This window comes from Oryzias latipes, chromosome 15 (assembly GCF_002234675.1).
Source record: "Oryzias latipes chromosome 15, ASM223467v1".
Lineage (NCBI taxonomy): Eukaryota > Metazoa > Chordata > Actinopteri > Beloniformes > Adrianichthyidae > Oryzias > Oryzias latipes.
This window is the reverse complement of record NC_019873.2, coordinates 28,180,102-28,201,048: the sequence shown is the minus strand read 5'-3', so window position 1 is coordinate 28,201,048 and position 20,947 is coordinate 28,180,102. Positions and strand designations below refer to the sequence as shown.

At 49.0% G+C, this 20,947-nt stretch overlaps 1 protein-coding gene across 1 annotated transcript; it reads left to right on the top strand.

The window, feature by feature from the left end:
- Positions 1-17,634: 17,634 nt before the first annotated feature.
- On the top strand, positions 17,635-20,778 carry irf2bp2 (interferon regulatory factor 2 binding protein 2). Its single transcript, XM_023963052.1, has 2 exons — positions 17,635-19,475; positions 19,662-20,778. Exons 1-2 carry the CDS (start codon positions 18,680-18,682, stop codon positions 20,375-20,377), a joined length of 1,512 nt encoding a protein of 503 aa, XP_023818820.1. The 5' UTR covers positions 17,635-18,679; the 3' UTR covers positions 20,378-20,778.
- The last annotated feature ends 169 nt before the right edge of the window (positions 20,779-20,947 follow it).

Genomic DNA, 20,947 nt, shown 5'->3' with positions numbered 1-20,947 from the left:
TGCTCTCCGTGCGCGTAAACAGGTAACTTTCTGACTTCACAGGAGTGACAGACTGCGGCTTTTGTCGGGAACGTGGCGTGCGAGGAGCCCGTTCATGCATTGAAGATGTCATGCCTGGCACGGAAGCTAAAAGCAGGGAGGGGAATGTGAAATCTGGATGGTTCTCCGTCAGCCTTCACGTTGGTTGAACACGAGCTGAGACGGACCAGAACCGCCGTTCTTCCAGCTCCACTCTGCAGAACGACTGCATCGTGAAATGAGCCGTAGATTCAGGACTTCTTTGTCATCCGGGACCCCGGATTTGTCCTTTCAGTCGGCACCGTCGAAACCAAGACCTTCCCTGACGCATCTGGATCGATTGTTCTGTTCTGGTCCGGTTTGCCGGTGGATGTGAACGGCAGAGCCTGCAACCGGTCAAACTGCTGCCCGGGACAGTGCTGTCCACTCCACCATGGGCTCATTTGTCAGGCTGGGGGAAGGGGGGGGGGGGGGGCACGAGGATAGACAGGAAGTGACTAATCCACAGACTGAGGTTAGGATTGGGATTACAGACTCTGGATCCTTGCTCATCTAGACCTCACCTGACCAGATTTCAGACCTGGTTTAGTCCAGCAACCCTCCTTCAGGCCAGTCCAGGAAGTTTCTGTATTTCAGAACTGGAAAGTGTTCCTCCGGGAGGGGGTACTGTCGGGAAAAATGGCTTTGTTACAGTTTTCAGCCTGCAGAGATCTTTTTTTTTTCTAAACATGTTCTTGTGGTATTTTATCCTGATGATGGACATTTATAAAGGAAATTAATATCAAAGTTGCATTTCTGAGTATTTCTTTATTTAAAATAGTGTAAGTCAGGAGCAGACGGGAAAGAAAATCTGCTTGGAAAAGATCGCATTTCTGATGTAGAAAAGAACGCTGGGTGCTCTGCAGAAACTGTGTCCTAGAAAATGAGTTTAATAAACATATAATTGCCTTAAGAATAGATCATTTGATCACTGTAACAGTAAAATGTGTCCAACACAAGAGGCTTTCAGCTCTCATCTGTCTGGAGAATAGATCATCTGAAATCTTTTTAGAGGATTTCCAGCTATAAAAACCAACAATAGCCTCTGCTCTTTCCCCATTTCAGGTCTTTTTCTTGCAGTTTTTGATCTTTAATCTTACAGAAATGTCTTCCTAGACAACATAATGTGCTTAATTTGTCTTATTTGAGCTAAAACTCAAAATGAAATGAAATGAAAGAACGCCATCTATCTCTCATTGGAGGTCAAAATCAATTCCCGTGCTTTGGAGAGTCCGTCGGAAAGATAAAGTCTTTCCAGTTCAGTTTCACTCACATTCTGAACATGACTTGAATTTAATGGACTTTTCAGACGGTTAATTAATTCATGAATGGCTGCCGCATCAGGTCCCTGGAAGCTGCAGTGACGACGCTGACAGCTTTTCAAATTAAAAGGAGCACATGTGTGGTGGAGACTCGCCGGCTGCCAACTCGATGTGCTCCTGTAATTACAAATGCATGAAGAACAACTCCTGCGAGACGTTCCAGCACAGCCAGCCGTTCAAGGTCAATGAGAAGGGACCGCCGCAGAGCGGATAGGTCCACTTTTCACACAAGTGGAGTCTAACATGGTGCAGGAAAATCGCACTGAAGGCTATTAGTTGGAAAGGCGGTCAATGTGAGACCTCTCAAAAGCACTCCCACCGCCATTCTCACCCCCCACCCCCCCACTGCTCCTTTTTTTTCCACAGGGATGGCTTGTTGACATCCATTAGGAGGTTTCCCAGCACTGAGATGGGCCAGGAAAGAGCGCTAATGATGTAATTCCCTCCGAGAGGACATTAAAGTGTCAAAGTGCTGCAGCTGACATCATCCATTTAGCGCACATTTTCCTATAACGCGCATTTGTCTTCCTCTTTTCCTTCCTCAAACAGAGTTCGCCAACCACCTCGGTGCCTGCAGGCGCTGTGCTTAGGTGGAGAATCAAAGCACGCCTTCCCCTGCAGCCATGAGCGGCCTGCTCCTGTTTTCAACCAGCTACTGTCACATTCCACACACTCCACTTCATGTATCGCTTTATTTTTGGCTAACTGATCTAAAGGAGGAGCCTGCTGCTCTACTTTTTCTGTCCTCTTGTTTTCTCATGTATTTTTTATTTGTGCTGTTGTTTTTGTTTTTTTTGGTAGAAGCTGACTTATTTTTCAATGAAGCAGACCCGGCAGGTTTCTCCTCTCCGGCGCCGTGAGCGGGCCGGCGCAGATGTCAATAATGGATGCTGGGAGGCAGAGTGAGTAGACGTGAACTGGAAGCAGAGAAGGAGCTGCGCCTCACTCAATAATGAATCAATTGATCCCCTCCCCCCCCCCCCCCTTGCATGATGATGGATGGGGTTGCTATGGTAACAGATGCAGTGTTACCCAGAGCGTGGAGAGGAGGTTTGTTTCCCATACTGTACGCTCGCAGCCACATGACATACAGAGCCATTACGGGAACTAAAAACAATCAGAGTGTGGAACCAGCAACACAAAAACAACACTCTTTTGCTTCTTCTTTTTCTTTTTTTTTACCTTGAACACAGATGTGCAGATGTTGCAATGGCTCATCTCTCTCGCTTGGATTAATGTGTTTGCTCCTCCTTTGATGGATGTCTCAGTGCAGGATTCACATTTGGGATTCATTGTGCATTTAGCGCCGCCGTCTGAAAAAAAAAACCCAACATGTTTATCGTGCCTGCCTGCATGCATTCTGTTGCCCTGACAACGCGGCTGATGCTGGGTCCAGCTGGGACCACGTTGCCAAGTAACAGCTGAGTTATGAGTGGAGGAGATGGGTGTGGGTGGAGGACGCGTAGAGGATGTGAGGACTTCTGCAGCAGCTAACAAAGAGAGAAAAGCGTCTCTCAGGGTTACATCCAGCTTTTACATTCAGATTGTGTGCTTTCTGGACTCTATGCTGAAGCCTTTGGGTGCATCCCAAAGCGGTTTAGTCTCTGAAAAGGCAAAACATGAACCTGAAACCTAAACGCTAAAAATCCGTGCGATTACAATGACAATTTTCAATTGTAAAATAAGCAGAATTTATACAAACATTTTAAAAAAATGTACAGAAGCTGCAACACTTCTACTTCCAGATTGAAGCTGGTTCAAAAACCGAAGTGACTAGAGACAGGTCAGTTCACATAATGCCCACTAGGTGGCACAAGCGAGTCAGAATCGCTTCAATGTAAATTGAAGAGAAATTAATATATTTACAGATGATTTTTTAACTCAGAACTTGCAAGACACTATTCACAAACATACACATAATATGTAAACATATATACAATATACACATCCACAAATACATATGTATTTACTAATACAAAGTTTATTTCACTGGTATCGAGTAATATTTGACATTTTAACAGTAACCTTGATCTTTTTATCCAAACATTTCACAATTTTTGTTCCAAAAACAGGACATTTCCACTTTACATCTGTTCTTGCTCTGCACGATGCATAAAAATACTTCTCAAATTAAAATGTCCCTCTATTCTTTAAAAGACAAAATGACTGCACTCTCAAGGGCAAACTATTTTAAAAATGAAAATTTCCAACATTTTTAAACATCCACAAATTTTAATGAATTATTTTTTTTAAAACAGCACATTTCACAAAACCCACCTTTATTTATTACTCTAATTGCTCTTTTGAAAGAATTAAATTCAATAGTTAAAACTGGGGGCTTGATTCAAACACTTTTAGGCTTAAAAAAACAAAGAAATAGTCTTCAATCGGTCAGAAAAAAGCAGCGAGTGACGAGAATTTCTCGCTGAGCTGTGATCAAAATTGTAAAAGAGTCCAACATTTTCCAGGTAAGCTTACCGACAACCTTGAAAAGGTCAAAGCAGGTGTAGAATGTGGGAGGAAAGATGGATGAATGGAAAAATGATCCGTTCCATTCATTTCATCAAAGGCTGTTCATGAGATAACCCGGTAAAGTCATCCAAGCCTTTTGCAACTTGCAAACATATTTTACTATTTTTGCCACATCAGATTTGGCTTCTGACTCAAACGCTTTTGTTTTTTATGTTCTCTCTCTTTTTTTTTTTTTTTAATGCTGCCGGGTTGAGCAGCCTGGTTTGTTACCATGGAGACGCTCCTGGCAGTGCCTCTCATCTTCATTCAGGCCAGACACCAATAAAGCACGCTCCTCTCGGAGTCACCGCCGAAATCGCAGCAGCGCTCGTCCTCTTTGTTGGAATATTTACATGCTCTGCTACTTCCGGACAATAAAGCCTCAGAAATCCTGTGCCGGAGTGAAGGGAAATGGCTGCAGAGCAACAGAAAAACAAAACAAAACAGCCATTCAAGCCCTTTGGAAGGCTTTCCTGGCTGCCCCGTCCCAATATGCTTAATGAATTTTCCACATTTGAGCTCTCAGCTGACCCACTCAGTCCTGGGGAAACAGGAAATCAGGATTTACAGGTGAAAAAAAAAAGACAAAGAGGAAAAACCAAAACAATGGAGCCATGGCGGTTTATATAATCCCGCTTGCTTGTGGCGATTGTGCAACGCGGCGCAGTTGTCTGAGCTCACTGCCTCTGGAGGCTCAGCCATGTGCCTTGATGCAGCAGTTATGGGCACATGCCCTACTTTCATAAATCAGGCGGAAAAAACGGAAACAGCATGATGATGGGGGGTGCCGAAAGAGCAAGAAAGGGAGGGAGGAAGGGATGAGGCTGGAGGTGGGGGTGGAGTGTCTGAACAAGGCTCATATTGAGGTTTCAAACACAGCTGCAAGCGTCAGCTGACTGGCTGGCCCAGAAGCTGCTCCAAGCTCTGCCTCTTGCCTTTATCAGCTTACACTGCGACCTTTCTCTACTGAAATAGACCCCCTCCCTCCCAGTGACTGGCTTTTGACCCCCCCCCCACAGACACACATAAGCATTCAGATGAGTTGGACTCTGCAGAGGCGTTTCGGTATCTGCTCGCCTCCAGAAACTCTTTTTAGCCCCTCAGCACTTCGTGCCGCCATCCGCACGCCGGGCCCTGCAGGGTGGAGACGCCTTGGTTCAGCAGAACGGCGCAATACTCTGGTGTCGGGTTTCTGCAAACACGGGCGACAGAAATGAGGGAAATGGACGCCACGCTGGAGCTGACATCTCCGCTTTGGGCACAGCAACAGTTCAAGGGGAGTTTGGAGCAGCAGCTGTTCACGGGAGTCCGTCCCTCAGGGGGCGGTAATCAGCAGAGTTAGCTGTCAATCAAAGGGCCTGCAGGCCTCATGGGATTTTTCCCAGAAAGATCCCTCTTCTGCGCTAACACGCAGCATGCCTCCCCCCTCGATGACGCTCCCAGAGCGTTACTGGACAGTGTTTCTATGGGAGCTGTCCGCCCACGCACACACAGCCATGCCTCTTCCCTGATGTTTGCAGGAAACACTCCTTCTCTGGAGATGTGGCTCGCGGCGGCTCATGCACTCATAAATCCTCTGCTCTTTTCTGGGAAATGAGGCCTTGAAAGATACAAGCATACACTCACTGTGAGGGTGGGGGGAGGGACAAAACACAGCCTGAAGAGTATATTTGTCACATTTCTGACACTGAAAATACCCTGCCGAAGGCGAGCAAGGAGCTGCAGCTCTGCAGGAACTCGGCGGTTTCTAAGCAGACACATTCAGAACATCACAGGCAGTAAATCGCAGCTGTTTTGCACTCAGGACCGCAGCATTCATACACGTGTTGTTGTCTGCACACTAACGCCACCACAGGTGATGTGAAAAATTCAAAAAATCTATTCAGAGGGTGGATTGAGGTCACAGGGAATATCAGAGTGACTCATGAGTGCGGGGTGAGAGTCCGATGTTCCTGATTTAGAAACCCTTGAGAGAGACGCAGCGGCGAGGAGAGGCGGCAGCTTGAAGTGGACCTTAATGTTCCAAATGGAAAATACAAAATCGAGATGAATCTAAAAATGAGTTTCTGACAGCGGGGAAGATTGCTGACAGTCCATCAACCTTCCTCAAGAGCCTCATTGTCGACTGATTTCGGAAGCACAGACCAGCTATTGAAGGAAGAAGCTCATTAGCATATCTCAAGGCTCAGGCGTGACTCTGCAAATAGAGGAACGCATTAGATCGCACACGACATGCTTCAATAGTTCATCTGATATGACGGACATTTGCCTCTTCAGGACACTTTCAGAGTCTACATTTTACCAGTGTGTGGATGCTGTCACACAGTAATGCTACGTACACCAGGCATGTTTGGCCCATGGTGCTCACACTGGACAAGCAGGGAGGGGCTTCTTTTAAAGGTCCGGCACCTACAGTTAGAAGAAGCTTGGTGAGAAATGTCGAAGCGGGGCAAATCTTGTGATTTGGGCACGAAGCGGTTAGGAATGGTTATTGCTAGCATCCTTGCACTAGTGGATATGGATTACCATCTTTATTTGAAAAACAAACACAAGACGTCGTCAGGCCTCTCGCTATGTCTGGGTTCACCAGATAAACCAATCACAGTCTCTGATTGGTCAAAGTTCGACCTGGTTCGACATGCAGTCAAAGGCCACACGTTTTGTACGTAGAACCCAAAAACTGTAGTTATGCGTGAACATAAGGAATATCAACGCATGTTTACTTTTCAGTGAAAGTGGCCGCTTGAACGTGCGTTGCTAATGAAGCTTTAGCTAATTCTGCTCTTAAGAGTGGAAAAGCTGTCAGTGAGCAAAAAATGGGCAAACTTGGTGACCCACATGAAAGGGTCGTAGACCGCTCAGTGAAGCCGCAGAGAGAAAATCTTCATTGACATTTATTACGGGCATGCTGCAGGCGGCAGGTCATAGCGAACACTTGTGCAACACATAAGGGTAAGTAGATTGCCATTGCGTGGAGCCTGAATGTTAAAAATGAGGAAATTAGACACTCAGATTGTAGTGTGTGGACATCCTACGGGCTTCCTTACCTCTTGTGCTATCTTAGATGACCCCCCCCCCTTCCATTGACGTGTTCTCCCTACCATGACAAAGGTGGATAAAGGTGGAAAGATTTCATGTAATCCATGGACACCAGTGAAGATCACAAATCATTGAAGAAAAAAGGTTCAGAGCACTGTCTAGTGGGTCTAGATGACCCAACTCCCAATGGTAAAGTGCCTAGGATAGCACAAGGGATACATCCAAGTACCGGTCAGTCAGGAACAGTACTTTCACCTTTATAACAACTAGAGTGTTGCGTGAGGACGCCACACAGCATCACCCGTACATCACAAGTGTGTGCAACTTCCATTTGCCTAATGCCCTGTTTATGTTTATGCTGCAAAGCATTCTTGTTTTCTGTTGCAATTGTGTGGTTCAGTTCATTCTAAGGTTGTCCAGTTTCACTTGTAACTGGCCATAACAAACGTCTGAGGTGGCATTTGTACTTTTTGAGCTTCGTGCGATTGTCCCTAACACCCAGAGGACTCTGACATAGTCATTTGGAATATATATATATATATATATATATATATATATATATATATATATATATATATATATATACAAACCACCCTTGAAGCCAATGGCAAGCCACTTGCACAGGTTTCCATCAAATGTGGGATATACCAAGGTGACGCTCTGTCCCCACTGCATAGGTCTGAACCTCCTCAGCCAAATAATCAACAAGACTGGCTATGGATACCGACTCAGCAATGGGTTCACCTCCTCTACATGGATGACATCAAGCTATATGCTAAGAGCAAGCGTGACACTGACTCCCTGATCCACACCACCAGGATCTACAGTACTGACATTGGGATGTCATTCGGGCTCGAGAAATGCAGCCGGATGGTGAGAGGCAAGGTCGTCCACACAGGAAGCATCTCACTCCCAGAAGGACCATGAGCAGACATCGAGGACATTGGAATTCTGCAAATGGCAAATGGCAACCTGGAGCAGGCAGCAAGGAAAGCTGCTCCTGCTAAATACCTCTAACGAGTAAGGCAAGTCCTGAGAAGCCAGCTCAATGGCAAAAATAAGACCCGGGCACAAACATCTACGCACTGCCAGTTATTAGATACTACTCTTTCCGTCAGGGTGTGGACACCTCCAAACAAAAGGCTAACCGTTAAAAACCGACACAACTTTCTGTGTCAAGTTTTCTCCACTAATAACTCAAAATAAGTACAGGTTAAATGGCGCGATATGAAGACAATTGTACTAAAGGCGTGAGATTCCAGTCCCGGATGATGTCAACAGCTTGTGTCACCTTTCGCAGTGTTGTGTCCCTTCCGATGGCCTTGCGACTCGAGCGATTGTAAAGCTCTATGAAGTATAAAGTGGGCGTAACGAATACTTCATGGAACACTTAACACATGCACAGCAATGGTACATTCCATTTTCATGACGTCCTTGAGACGGCCCTACGAGCCTCAAGGAAACTACAATACACACCTGCGTTCCTGTTGTGATGCGGCTGCTCCTCTCTACGACCCTCCGGACCTGGGTGTGTGTGACTGAGAGATGAGGAGTTGGTCCATGGAGCTTTTCATCAGAGTTTCTTACCTGCCCCTCTTCAAACTAGACCAAGGAAGTCAGTGGTGACTGCATGAAATAGGGGTCTTTTCATTATTCAGGAAAGCTCAGAATAACACAAAAAACACAAAAGTGTCACAATCTTGTATTTGCAGGAAGGATATCTGCAGCAGAACTGCTTCCAGAACATCTCTGCCCATTTCCTTCAGCCTCTGCCTCTCTGGCATTTGCATGCATGAGTAAAACCCTGCTGCAGTGCAGCGCGAGCCTCTGCATCGCTGCTGCGGCTGAACAAAAGGAATGCGTGCACGTGTGCGTGCGTGCGTGCTGACTTTGTGTTCATTCCTCAGAAAATTGATCTAGCTGCTCACTAGACTGGATGGAAAAGGGCCTGGGGCAAGAGGTGCACACTGCATCAGCAGATGGGGGAGCCCACTGTGTTTGCCGGCATTCCTCCTGACTGAGCATGCTCAGACCCCCCCCCCCATCCCTCCCAGGGCCTGTATGAACCAGGCAGTCGGAGGTGGCGATGGAGCTTTTCTCTCTTTTTTTCCATCTGACCTTCACAGCCAGGCAATGGGGACAGTAGGCTGCCAGGAGGGGAAGGGAGGAGGGCTGTTTTTCTGTCACTCATTATTTCCACCCTCTGCTTTTGCCCCGTCAGAAATTCTGTAACACTAGATAAGGCACGATCCGTCAAAACCAGGACGCTGGATTGAGGAAAGTGTCAGAAAAAACTTGCACAAAAAAAAAGGGAACAATCTTTTCAACATCCTTCCTTCATGCTTCACTTACATGATCTATGAGCTGTGCAACCGCATAAGAAAACGGCGACAGATTCAGGAGTGAATAGAAGTGAAATTATGGCGATCTAAATCTGTGTGTCAGAGCTAAAGCAGCTGCTGTGTAAACACATGAGGAGACAAAAGGTTGCACCACAGAGTGAAGCTCCTACTGTATGATTAGCATCGCTTTGTGGCTTCCTGCCCCACTGTCAGCGATGCAAACAGGCCATATTTGACACATCATCATCTCTGCTGACGCTGCAGAGACTGAATCACAGCCTGCATTCCTGCCTGACTCACATGGGACTCTGCAAACAAAAGGATTCATTTCTTTTTTTTTCTCATCAAGCCTTCACTCATTCCGTTTTGCCACCACAGCTCGTTCTGCCCCCTGCACAACTCGCTGCTTCCTGTTTGCTTCCTCCTCGCAGCTATTTACCACCCTTTGAAAAAGCAAGACTGAAGGCGAGATGGTGCGTGCTGCTGAGTAAGCAGACACGTAAAGCTCCAGTCAGCTGACCTACATCCCACCCTCCGAGAGGCTCCTCGACCTGCAGGTGTGTGTTTCTGCCTGCAGGTGATCTTGTGGCCTTTGTGGATCTGACATTCTTTCGAGGCAACTGACAGATGGAATGTGCTGGCCTGAAGATAAAAAAAATCAGCACGAGGCAGTTGAGTGTAATGTGTGGATGAGGTCACGGTCCGCCAACACGGCACATTGTGACACCGGAGGGGGTTTTGTCCTGGATTCTCCCCTAGCGATTGCAGGCTCGGGCTGCAGTTGGAGGTGATTAAAACTGTCACTGACGTCTGTCATTACGCAGTGGAGGAAAGGCCGCATTTAAAGGAGCCGACCGTGTCCAGCTTTCTCCTGGGAGCTTGCAGTGGACTATAAATCCTTTAGACAGGGAGAAAATATAATCAGGGCTTTGCGGGGCCACTTGAGTTCACTGCATTACGTGAGTACTAATGCCTAATTCAGGCCTGGCTGTGGAAAACACGCTTGACGTTCAGTGTTTACACCCCTCAATGAAAGCTGCTAGTCAGACAGTCTGATAGCTCGGCCTGGAATTAGATTCAGGAAGTCATGAGATTTCCAGGTGGCTTGGCTTTCCTCGAACTGTTAAGCAGGGATTTTTCCCAGCATTGCCAACAAGCCTTAGATTAACCCCCCCCCCCCCATGAAAAAAACTGTACCGGTCAGTTTCCTGCACCGACATAAATCACAGAGACAAAAACAGGATTGTGGGTTTTTTCTTTTTGAGGGGGGCAAAAATAGGTGAGAAGGGGGGCAGAAAGCCCTGCTGTGGCATAATTTGGTGCACAGAAAAGCATGAATAATGAATCTGTGCTGAACTCCCGCTGAACCCCTCTGCACCAGCACCCAGCCAGAGATCTGCACCACATGACATCCAGCACACCCGCCTGCACCCCGTGACCCCTGCAGAGCCCTAAACGCACCACGCAGCCCTGGGCTGCAGCGCGGTGAATCATTGCGCCACAATGCAGCTGGCTGCGGCGCCGGCTGAGGCAGCAGGAGTGGAAAGATAAACAGAAACCGGCGTGGCAGCAGTTAAAACTCCCGCCTTTTGGCGGCTGAAGTGTGTGAGAGCAGATCAATGTTTAACCCTTGTGTCAACAACGCACATGTGTCACAACGGCATTCCTGTGAGGCACTGGTCCTGTGGATGAGCGGCTCAACAATGGGCCTCTAACTGCCTGCATGCATAGTTTGGCTGCAGCTTTGTCTCGGTGCGGAGTGACGGGTTCATGTTCCTGCACGTAGAGCGGAGAGGCGATGTGCTGAATGGGTGGATGAACCAGTTCAGACAGCGGCAGCGGCACCCGGTTCGCCCAGCGTGAGCCGCTTCAGCCTGTGAATGAATAACTTGGCAGGGATCATGTGAAAAGAACAAGAGATCTTTTATTTCCAGTTACACTGAGGGTGAACTTTACTCATTTTCTCGTTGGGCAACCTCTTTTTTGATTGGAGTGATGAGGTCACGAGGCAGGAAGAGCGACCCGCGCTCTCCTAGGTTGTTTTTTTCGATGATTCGTCATGTGAAAATAGAAGTGCAGGGAAAGGGGGACGGCATTGTCCTTCAGCGTGTTCACTCTGGGCGTTGCTGCAAGACCTGCCAGTTGGTTGGAGAACGTTTCCTCTCCAAGGCCGTCTGGCTGCGCCCCTCCCATTGTGTTGCAACGTTGTGCACGGCGAACTTTACCCCTGTTTGTCGAGCAAATGATTTGCATCGAGCGAGATCCAGTTACACGTCTGCTGAATGTTGATACCAATCCTTTCCATGTAAACCGAAATCGCCCCCCCTCCGCTGCCGCCAGGCCGGGTTGCTTTGTGTCCGTGCTGCAGTCATTGCAAATCTGCACAAAACAAATACCCACAGGTTGCTATCCCCTTATCTGGATCCTTCAAGGGCGCTGAACTTTCCCAAGGAGCTTTCCCTCGCTCCGTCCCTTGAGAATTCACGGTTGCGTCAAGGCTGCAGCAATCTGCTTCCCACACTTCTGCTGCAGCTGAGCCTGTTGTGGTGACTAAACCATCTACAATGTGCCTGTTAGGAACAATGATTGTAATGTCTGACAACCTCCGTGTTGCAAAACCTGTTTGTCATTGAGGTTCACGCTGTACGCTCTTGAACATGAGCGGCTGCTGTGGGTTCATCCAGAAAAAAAAAGCCTACAGAAATACGTCGAGATGCAAAGTTAGGAGCAGCTGTTCAAACAAAAACTTCAGATGGGAAAACAGGATGTCGTCCTCCTGAGAGTCAGGATGAGTTCACACGTGCTCGACCTTCCCATCGGAGCTGGGTTTTCTTTCTTCGTGGAGAGCTGATTTCAGAGACGGCGCTTTGAAGTGGGACGCGGAGATGGCGCCCTCCTCCCGGCCTTCCACGTGACAACCCGCCTTTCCCAGCAGCCCATGAACCAGGCCTGCAAAACCAAAGGCGGATGAGGAACACCACGAGGACTTGCACTTTGATGGAAGGGTGCGTGGGGGAGTTTTTTGGTACAAAAATTGACAATCAAGGACGAGGGCATCGGCGCAGTCTGTGCTGGGAACTTGACACGATTGCCAAGCTCCACTGAAACCAAAATGTTTCCAAGTCAGCAGAGCAGAGATGTAGCCGCAGCATCTGTTATGGATGCACGGCAGCCGCTTTGACCCTCAGTGCCAAACGATTCACAGCTTTCCTCCGAACAGCACAGGGTCAAAGTTTTCCAATGAGGTCACTGTCTTTGTTTTCCCTTTCACTCAAAATCGTATTTGCATGCTGTAAAACCCCAAACGCAGTCGGTTTCACTTTCAGAGCGACTGGAAACAACCGGCTCTGATCCTCCAATGGAAACACTGCTATGAATCAACTGCCTCTAATGTGAGAACCACTGACTGTATCAGAGGACCGTGCAGCGTCACCCGTAGAAAAGGGTTTACTTCCTGCTCCAACCAAATGAAGTCAGTTCAGTCGCCAGTGATTGGTTCGAGTCAATCTGGCAACCATTCTTGTCAATCAAGCTTGTTGGAAGGCCACACCCCTAACACTTGAAAGCGGGCTACAAGAAATCTGTCAATCAAACGTTTGGAATATTAAGGGGAGGGGTCACTCAGTCTAGTTCTCTTATACAGTCAATGGTAAGGACTGAACATGGTGCTGTCATTACTAGCAATACTAATAATAATAGTATTGAAAATATGCCAATGATTCTCATGCTTTTGTCTTGCTTTCACACACGGCGCTCTCAGAAGCGAACGCCGAAACTGAATGAGCGGCAACATTTTTGCTACGTTAAACTCGGTGGATTGGCTGGACTCGCCAGTTTTCTTGTTCTCGCTGGTTTTCATCCTCTTGGTTTGCCGATATCGCCCACAAATGAGGCATCATTTGAAGAGAACTCGATTGAGTGACTCCTCCCCCGTGGCGTTCCAAACAGGAAGTAAGGTTTCAAGAAACCAAAATCCCATAAACTTCTACAGAATAACAGGTTATAAGCTGACCAATCAGATGCCTCAATCAACATTCAAAACGTTCAACAGTTTTTATACAGATTTGAAGTGGTAGGGGTGTGGCCTTCCAATGAACTGATACCTGATTGGCGAGACTAGAAATGATAGAAACGTTGACTCAGACCGACTTGGACTAATAACCGCTAACTGATGATTTCTGGTTCCAACATGGCGGCGTCCGTATTGCCAAAAAGGTTGACTAAATTGACATCATTTGGACGTAAACCCTTTTCTATGAGTGACGTCACACAGTCAAAGGTGGGATCATTCCAGACGGTTTCTGCCGTCTTTGGTCCACTTTGGAGAGCGCCGTGTGTGAAAGCAAACCAAACCAGATGAAAGTGTGACATCATCAGCATCCTACGCCTGTTTGAGCCGAGTCTGTGGGACTGCACTGGGTTCCAGCATGGTGGTGAGATAGTTTCATTGTAGCTCCCGGGATGAAGTTACATAACCTTCTGAAGGCTTCTTCTTGTTCCTCAGATGCTCCAAAACCCCAGCATTCATTCCTCTGTGAGCGAAAAAAGGGAGGCGTAGAGTGTCGCTGCATCTTTAATGATTCACGAGCGAGCCGCAGAAAGTGCTGCAGCGCTGCTGCAGGAGCGGCTACAGGCGGCGGTGCAGCTGGAAAGCATGAATGTGTGAGGCTGTGCAGCAGAAAGGCATCTGGAGCACTTTCTCTAGTAGAGTCCCAGAGTCAGCACTTTGAAGGCTGCGACTCGGGGCTCCGGGCCCCCCGTAAGGGCCCGTCATTAAGAGAGTGGCGATAACGCAGCTGCTGCACTGGAGCATGCTCTCTGCACCGCAGCTTGTTTACATCAACGTCTGGCTGGGTCTGAAAATACTCGGGGGTTTCCGCTGGACGGGAAGTGATGTCATCAGTGAACTTTACGTGCAGGCTCACTAAAGCGAAGCATTACAGAAGCCAACCTCACCTCTTTCTGTTCCTGGTTGCCAAACTGAGTTTGCACAACATGCCACTGAAACTACCCCCCCGGTTAAAAATGGAAGTGAAAACAATGCTGCTCATTTACATGTTTCTGCTGGGTTTTTTTTACCTCCTCCTCCTCACCCCCGCCCCTCCTTTAAGCATTTCACTAAGTCATCTGATGAGGCGGTCAGATGGAGAGGATACGCTTCCTTTTTTTTTTTTTTTTTTCCTGTTGTTATTGTTGTTCTAAATGAACACATGTGGCACATCTGGGTCTGAAGCGGCTCCCTGCTTTCATCTTCCATTCTCTGCAGCCATGGCAACAGCAGCATGCTTGGCTGAAAGCTTTTGAAGGCGCAGGGAAAAAAATAGACAGAGCCTCGGGAGGGAGTTAAGAAGGTGGAGGAGGGGGGGGGGTGCTCTCAGTAGTTGGCCTACATCCAGAGTAATCATGCCATGGAGCTGAAATGAGGCCTTTGGCAGCACACCAGGTTTCTGAGAACAAAGATGTGAGCTTCTAATGTTGGCGGTGGGGCCTGCTTGGCATCCTCTGCTATTTCCCAGCAGCCCTTGGCTTGGCCGACTGCCAGCCCCCCCTCCCCCCCCTCCCCTCCATCCCCCCCTTCCTCCCCTCCCTGGCCTGCAAAGAGGATCTGAATCAAGACTTGTTTTTCACTCGCCTCTTTGCTCTGGCCCAATGACATCACCTCTGCAGCCGCCGGCCCCCAGATTCCAGCCGCCTGGCACATTATTCCACCCTCCATTTTATTTGAATTCCACCATTTCGTACCTTTTTGTTGGAGCCGACTCCCTTAAATTGTCACATGTTCTTTGTTTTAATGTGGAAATGTTGCCGGAGGAAACGAGAGCGAATGGTTCCTGAGCTCCCTAAATGTAAATCAGAGCTCTAATCCTCACGCTGCAAAAGAGAGAGGCTAAAAATAGCTGGGCAAAAAGGATATATATGATGGTCGGGGTGCTGTGATTATCTCCATGGTTACCTCTACCATGAAGGAAACATTGACGGAGCAGCCGCAGCACCTCCTACACTTAATGCATCTTTCCCCTTCGGTGCACAGTTTTTGATAAATAACATAAAAAAAGGTGGATGAATGTTGAATTATTCCAACTTTTGTTGTAGATTGTAAACATTTTCCCACAAATAGTCATTTCAATTAAAGGGGGGTTTGTATGATTTTGTAGACTAAAAACAAAATAAAACGCTATTTGTTTTTTAAGGAAATTGAATCCACTGATTGGATTTTACCCTTTCCTAGTAGCTGAACTTTTCTCTCTGTCCTGTTCTAACCTCCCTCGCCGTGGGGGCAGAAAGAGGCTGAGGCGCACTTCAGTCATTCCAAAAAAGGTTATCTTAAATTGATTTCGGCGAGAAGACGGAGGAAACGTCCAAAGCTGAGCTCTGTTTAGCAGACGGCTTCACAGAGAATTCCTAATGTTTTCGCTTCCGTCAATAAAATATGTACATTCTAAAACCTGAACAGGCTCAGAGAGCGATGAAGCAAAAGCGCAATGCTGTCGCAGGCTGGGTTTTCCCCTGGACTTCACCCTCCACACCGCCTTTATTTAGCTTCAAATGAAAAAGTTCAAACGGTGCAGCTGCTCGCTCTGCTCTGGGACTGGAATGAAGCGGCCATGAGGCAGGTCGTTTATATATACGCCATGTTCACACTGGAAAAGCAGGGAGGGGCTCCTTCTTGTTCTACTGTTTACCAGCGCATATACCATGGTCCGGGTGAATTCTCGATTCTGATTGGCTGCTGGGTGTGCGTTAAAAAGTGAAATACCACAGGAAAACAGCACAGTGAAAAAAGAAGTTCCGGTCAGCTAGCTTAAATGTTTTGTATCGCTGCACCGGCTTCTTTAAAACAACCTTTTGCTACATCATTTGGACAAAAAGAACCGGTAAGAGGTGACCTTTCTGTCTGAGCTGATTCTTTATTTAACACATCGGAAAGATCAGCATATAAATATCGCTTTATATCGCCAAATCTTGACTGCAGCGGTGGTGCGGCGTAACACGGACTATTAGTCACGTGGCCGCACCACGTGACAAATAGTTCCCTTTTTGTGAGAAAAGCGATCCAAATTGGAAAAAAACAAGAATTAAAGACTGAAAACTGGTTACTATTTATTTCTTTTGTGAGTGACCATGGTATAAGCGGGTTAATGGCTGACGAAGTGTGCATTATCACTTTTTAACGCACTTCGCGTCGGACAGTTCAGGCTGCCACGGCTAAAAAGTGATAATGCACACTTCCTTTGCACACACCTTTATGGAAGAAGCTTGGTGTGAAATGTCGAGGCGGTGCAAATCTCGCGCTCCAGACTTTTTCCTTCACGGCTCTATTCCCATATCTGAAAGACTTGGTGAATTCTAGAATTCTGTCCAGGAACGAACCGCAATCATTCATTTCTTCTCCATGATCAAATTCTAAACAGCTTGTGCTTTCGTGAATGAAAAGGGACGCCGTCCGTACGTCAAATCTTCCAAATCGGAGTCCCTGATTGGTCAAAGTTCGTACTTGTTTATATTGAAAGGCGCATTCGTAGGAAATTGCACAGCGATGCGTGAACCCGAGAGTTTTCAACACGGAATGATGCGCGTTCCTAACACTACCCTCTGCGTTTACCGGGCTTGGGACCAGCACAGGAAGGTTTGTGCCCTGTTGAGGCAACATGTATCTTTCTGTGTTTGTTTGTCCATCCGTCCGTCCACCCTTACGCTTTTATTTTGTTTGTTTTTTGACTTTTCTATGTCTCAAGTAAATCGTGGCCATCACGTTTAAGGGGGGCGGTTGTGGCATTTAGGGGGCCACTGGCCCCCTCGTGCCAATGCCTATGTCTGCCCTTGCACTGCAGCATTTCTGCTGTTATAGAATCAGGTCAGTGAGATTTTAAATGAATGCCAGCGCGCCTCCATCTTGCATAACAGCCCTCTGGCCCTGCAGCCATTTAGTTGCACAAACGGCGTGGAGAGAAAAGGAGGATCAAAGCATTAGGCAACCGTTTCCCACCAATCTGAAGCGGAGAATCTGTTTGCTTTGTTCCTCACAAGTCATTTCCCAACCGTACCATGAACAGCACTTCCTGTTGTTGTTGGGATTTCATGATGTGTAAATAGTACAGTACTATATGATATGAGCTCCGGCGGGGGGACTTTCAGAGGTGTGCTCGGTGGCAGCAACTGGCTGGTTGAGCTTGTGGAAACGGGTCTGAAGAAAGCCTCTGTCACAGCCGCAGGCGCGCAGCCAAATGGCCTCCATAGATGGGTGAGGCAGATGAGGGTGCGTGACTAAACATCTCGCTTCCTCTTTCCAACGTCACACGGACTTGCACAAACATATCCTGCTTTGTGTCTGCAGGTTTCAGACACATTGCCTCACCCAGAGCCGGAGGACCGAGCTGCAGAGGGGCCCGGGTGAGCCCAAAAAACAGGAGGAATCTGCCCCAGGGGCTTCTGGGTGGAAGCAGCAACATCTCCTCTGTTGTAATAAACCTTACGGTCTTGGGTGCAGCTGAAGGGAATTCATCATCCCAGGGTGATTTCACTGATTGGAGAAGGCTGTAAGCTGAGTCCATTCAAGAGTTCAGAGGCTGGAAATCCCCACCTCGTGATGGAGCTTTCTGCTCTCTGACTGATGGAGGCGCAGCTCTGCAGCTCCACAATAACTGGAGCTCTGAATTCTAATAAAATCCACTTTTTACTGCTTCTAAAAATAGTCCTCCGAGCTGAGGCGCTGCTCCATTCAAAACTACGAGCTCGGTGCTTCTTGTTGTTGTTGCAGCAGCGTTTCCTTCGGGGTGGCTGTGCAGCAGCGTCCGCTCGGTCGGTGCAATTCAGAGTCTTTCGCCGAGCTGCAGCTGGATTCGGATCCGAATTCGGAACAAAAGCAGGAGCCAAGCGCGGCAGTTAAAGGGTTTTTTCGCCCCAAAAAAAAATCATTCATATTATCATTCCGTCCCGAAGAGCACTAGGCTCGCACCGGCGGATGGATATATAAATACATGTATTTTGTCAAATTGGGCAGGTTCCGGTGATTTAATGGTAAACAAAAAATAAAAACAGAGAAAAAGTGAGCGGTGAAGCTGCAGCAGGGCGCTGGAGGGGGGCGGGGGGGGTCTGTCGAAGAAATCAAGTCAATAGAAACTGAAGGGGAAGCAGGCGTTTAGAGCTCCGTGGTGACGTCACTGCTCCACATTGAGCCATAGTAGAGAGTCGGCGGAGGTAGACAGAGGAGCGCCGTAGTAAAGTACACACCGACATGAACTCCTCCACCTGAAACTTCACCCTTGTTGCTGTGAAAAACCCCGAGGAGCCGCGTTTGAGCGCGCGCCCCCCCTCCCGACCGACGGACCGTGCGCTTTGTTGGCTTTTTTACCGGGAGTTTGCAGGAAGAACGCGGCGTTTGGGGCTTGTTTCTCGCAGGGCTTGGCGATGTCGTCCGCAGCGGTCGCTGCGTCTTCCCGCCGGCAGTCGTGTTACTTGTGCGACCTTCCGCGCATGCCGTGGGCCATGCTGTGGGATTTTTCCGAGCCCGTTTGCCGCGGATGTGTCAACTACGAAGGAGCGGACCGCATCGAGATCGTCATCGACTCGGCCCGCCACCTCAAGCGGGTCCACGGCTTCCAGGAGGGCCGCTCTCCGGGGCCGGGCAAGAAGGAGATCCAGGCGATCAACCACCCCGCGGCGGGAGACCCCGGCTCCCGGCCGCCGCAGCCGCTGGACCGATACCCGCTTTCCTCCGACCGGCCGCCCCGGCTCGGTCCCGAGTACCAGTCCGGGCGGCAGGTGAACGGGATCCCGGTCCCCAATGGATTTACTAAACCCGACGAGCCGCCGGAGCTGAACCGGCAGAGCCCCAACCCGCGCAGGAACAGCGCCGTGCCCCCCAACCTAGTGCCTTTGGTGAACGGGAGCATGCCCCCGGTGCACGCCGTGAACGGCAGGGGCCAGATGGGGCTTCCCGCCGAGCTGGGCAAGAGACCCGCGTCGGTGTCCAGCACCGAGCACGAGCGCGAGGGCAAGGAGAAGCACAGACCGGACAGCTTGACCCCGGAGATCCTGGAGGGCCACAAAAGCAGGGCCGAGCAGGACTGGGGGGCCAAGAACAAAACCATGCGGGACTTTATGGGGGGGCTCCACGCCTACGACCCCCGGTTCAAGAAGGACCATGCGGTCATGCAACAAAGGGTGACGGGCTATGAGAGCAGCGCCTCCGCGACCAAGTCAGGTACGTGACCGCCCCCCCCCCCCCCTCCACACACACACACACACACACACATACCCCCACCAGGGTCTGTCCCACCTGTTGTCTGCATTGTGCTCAGGTGAGGCAGGAAACTGCCCCCCCCCCCCCCCCCAATTGTTTATGTTGGTGTCAGCTCAACAGTTTTCTTTAACCCTTCCCCCCCTGCAGACAGAGGAAAACACCCCCGCATGAAGAGAAAAGCCTCCCCGGAGCCGGAGGGAGAGGGCACCGCCGCCAAGCTGAACGGGGAGGGACAGCAGTGGCTGCCTCCCCCTGCCGAAGGACTCAAGATGCCCCCAGTGCCCCCGCCGAGCTTCGTCTCCCCCCCCTCCACGATATCCCCCCACTCTCGCACCACCCCACCCGAGGCGGCCCAGAACGGCCAGTCCCCCATGGCGGCACTCATCATGGCCGCGGACAACGCAGGCGGGAACAGCTCCCCCAAGGACGGCAACCAGGTGCACTCCACCACCCGCAGGAACAGCAGCAGCCCCATGTCGCCGTCCTCCATGACCCAGAGGCGGCTGGCGCAGAGGGAGGCGTCGGGGGCGGGCACCCCCCACGTGCCGGGCATGGACCAGGTGCACCCCCAGAACATTCCGGACTCCTCGGTGCCGGGCAGCATCCCTCTGTGCTGCACGCTGTGCCACGAGCGCCTGGAGGACACGCACTTTGTCCAGTGCCCGTCCGTGCCATCGCACAAGTTCTGCTTCCCGTGCTCCCGGGAGAGCATAAAGCAGCAGGGCGCCACGGGGGAGGTGTACTGTCCCAGCGGGGAGAAGTGCCCCCTGGTCGGCTCAAACGTACCGTGGGCTTTCATGCAGGGGGAGATCGCCACCATCCTGGCGGGGGACGTCAAAGTAAAAAAGGAGAGGGACCCTTGATCCCGTCCGTCTTTGGGGCGGGGAGGCAAAAAAAACACCTTTAAATATATAAATATCATCTGCATAACATTCAAACAGACTAACGGACATGTACATATTGGAACCAAGGGAAGAGTATACTTCGTAAACATGGTTGTATAATTTTTGATTTTGGAAAACATTGTGTTTCTATATTTTTGAAGATAAAGGTATGTACTCATCATAATGAACTACGTTCCTCTTTGTTGATGTTTATTGAAATTCTCGATGTACTTCTAGGTCTGGTGGCCGTTCCTGTTTAACGTAGAATGTGACTAATGCTACTCTACGAGCACTTGGCAAAACTAAAATGCTTTTAGCTGTACTTGTATGCACTTGTTTAAAAAAAAAATTGCCAAATACAATTTCTGATCTTGTATGAACTTGATTGTCTGAGCTTGCTTCATTCTGGGGCGACTTGAGCGAGCAGATCAGGGAGTCTTCTGGCTGCCTTTTCGGGAGCTTTTCCGCCGAATCCAACGACCAAAACAAAAGAAAGTAGACGTGCTGCTCCTGCTCTGCTCCATTTGGTGCATGGCTGTACTGATTGAA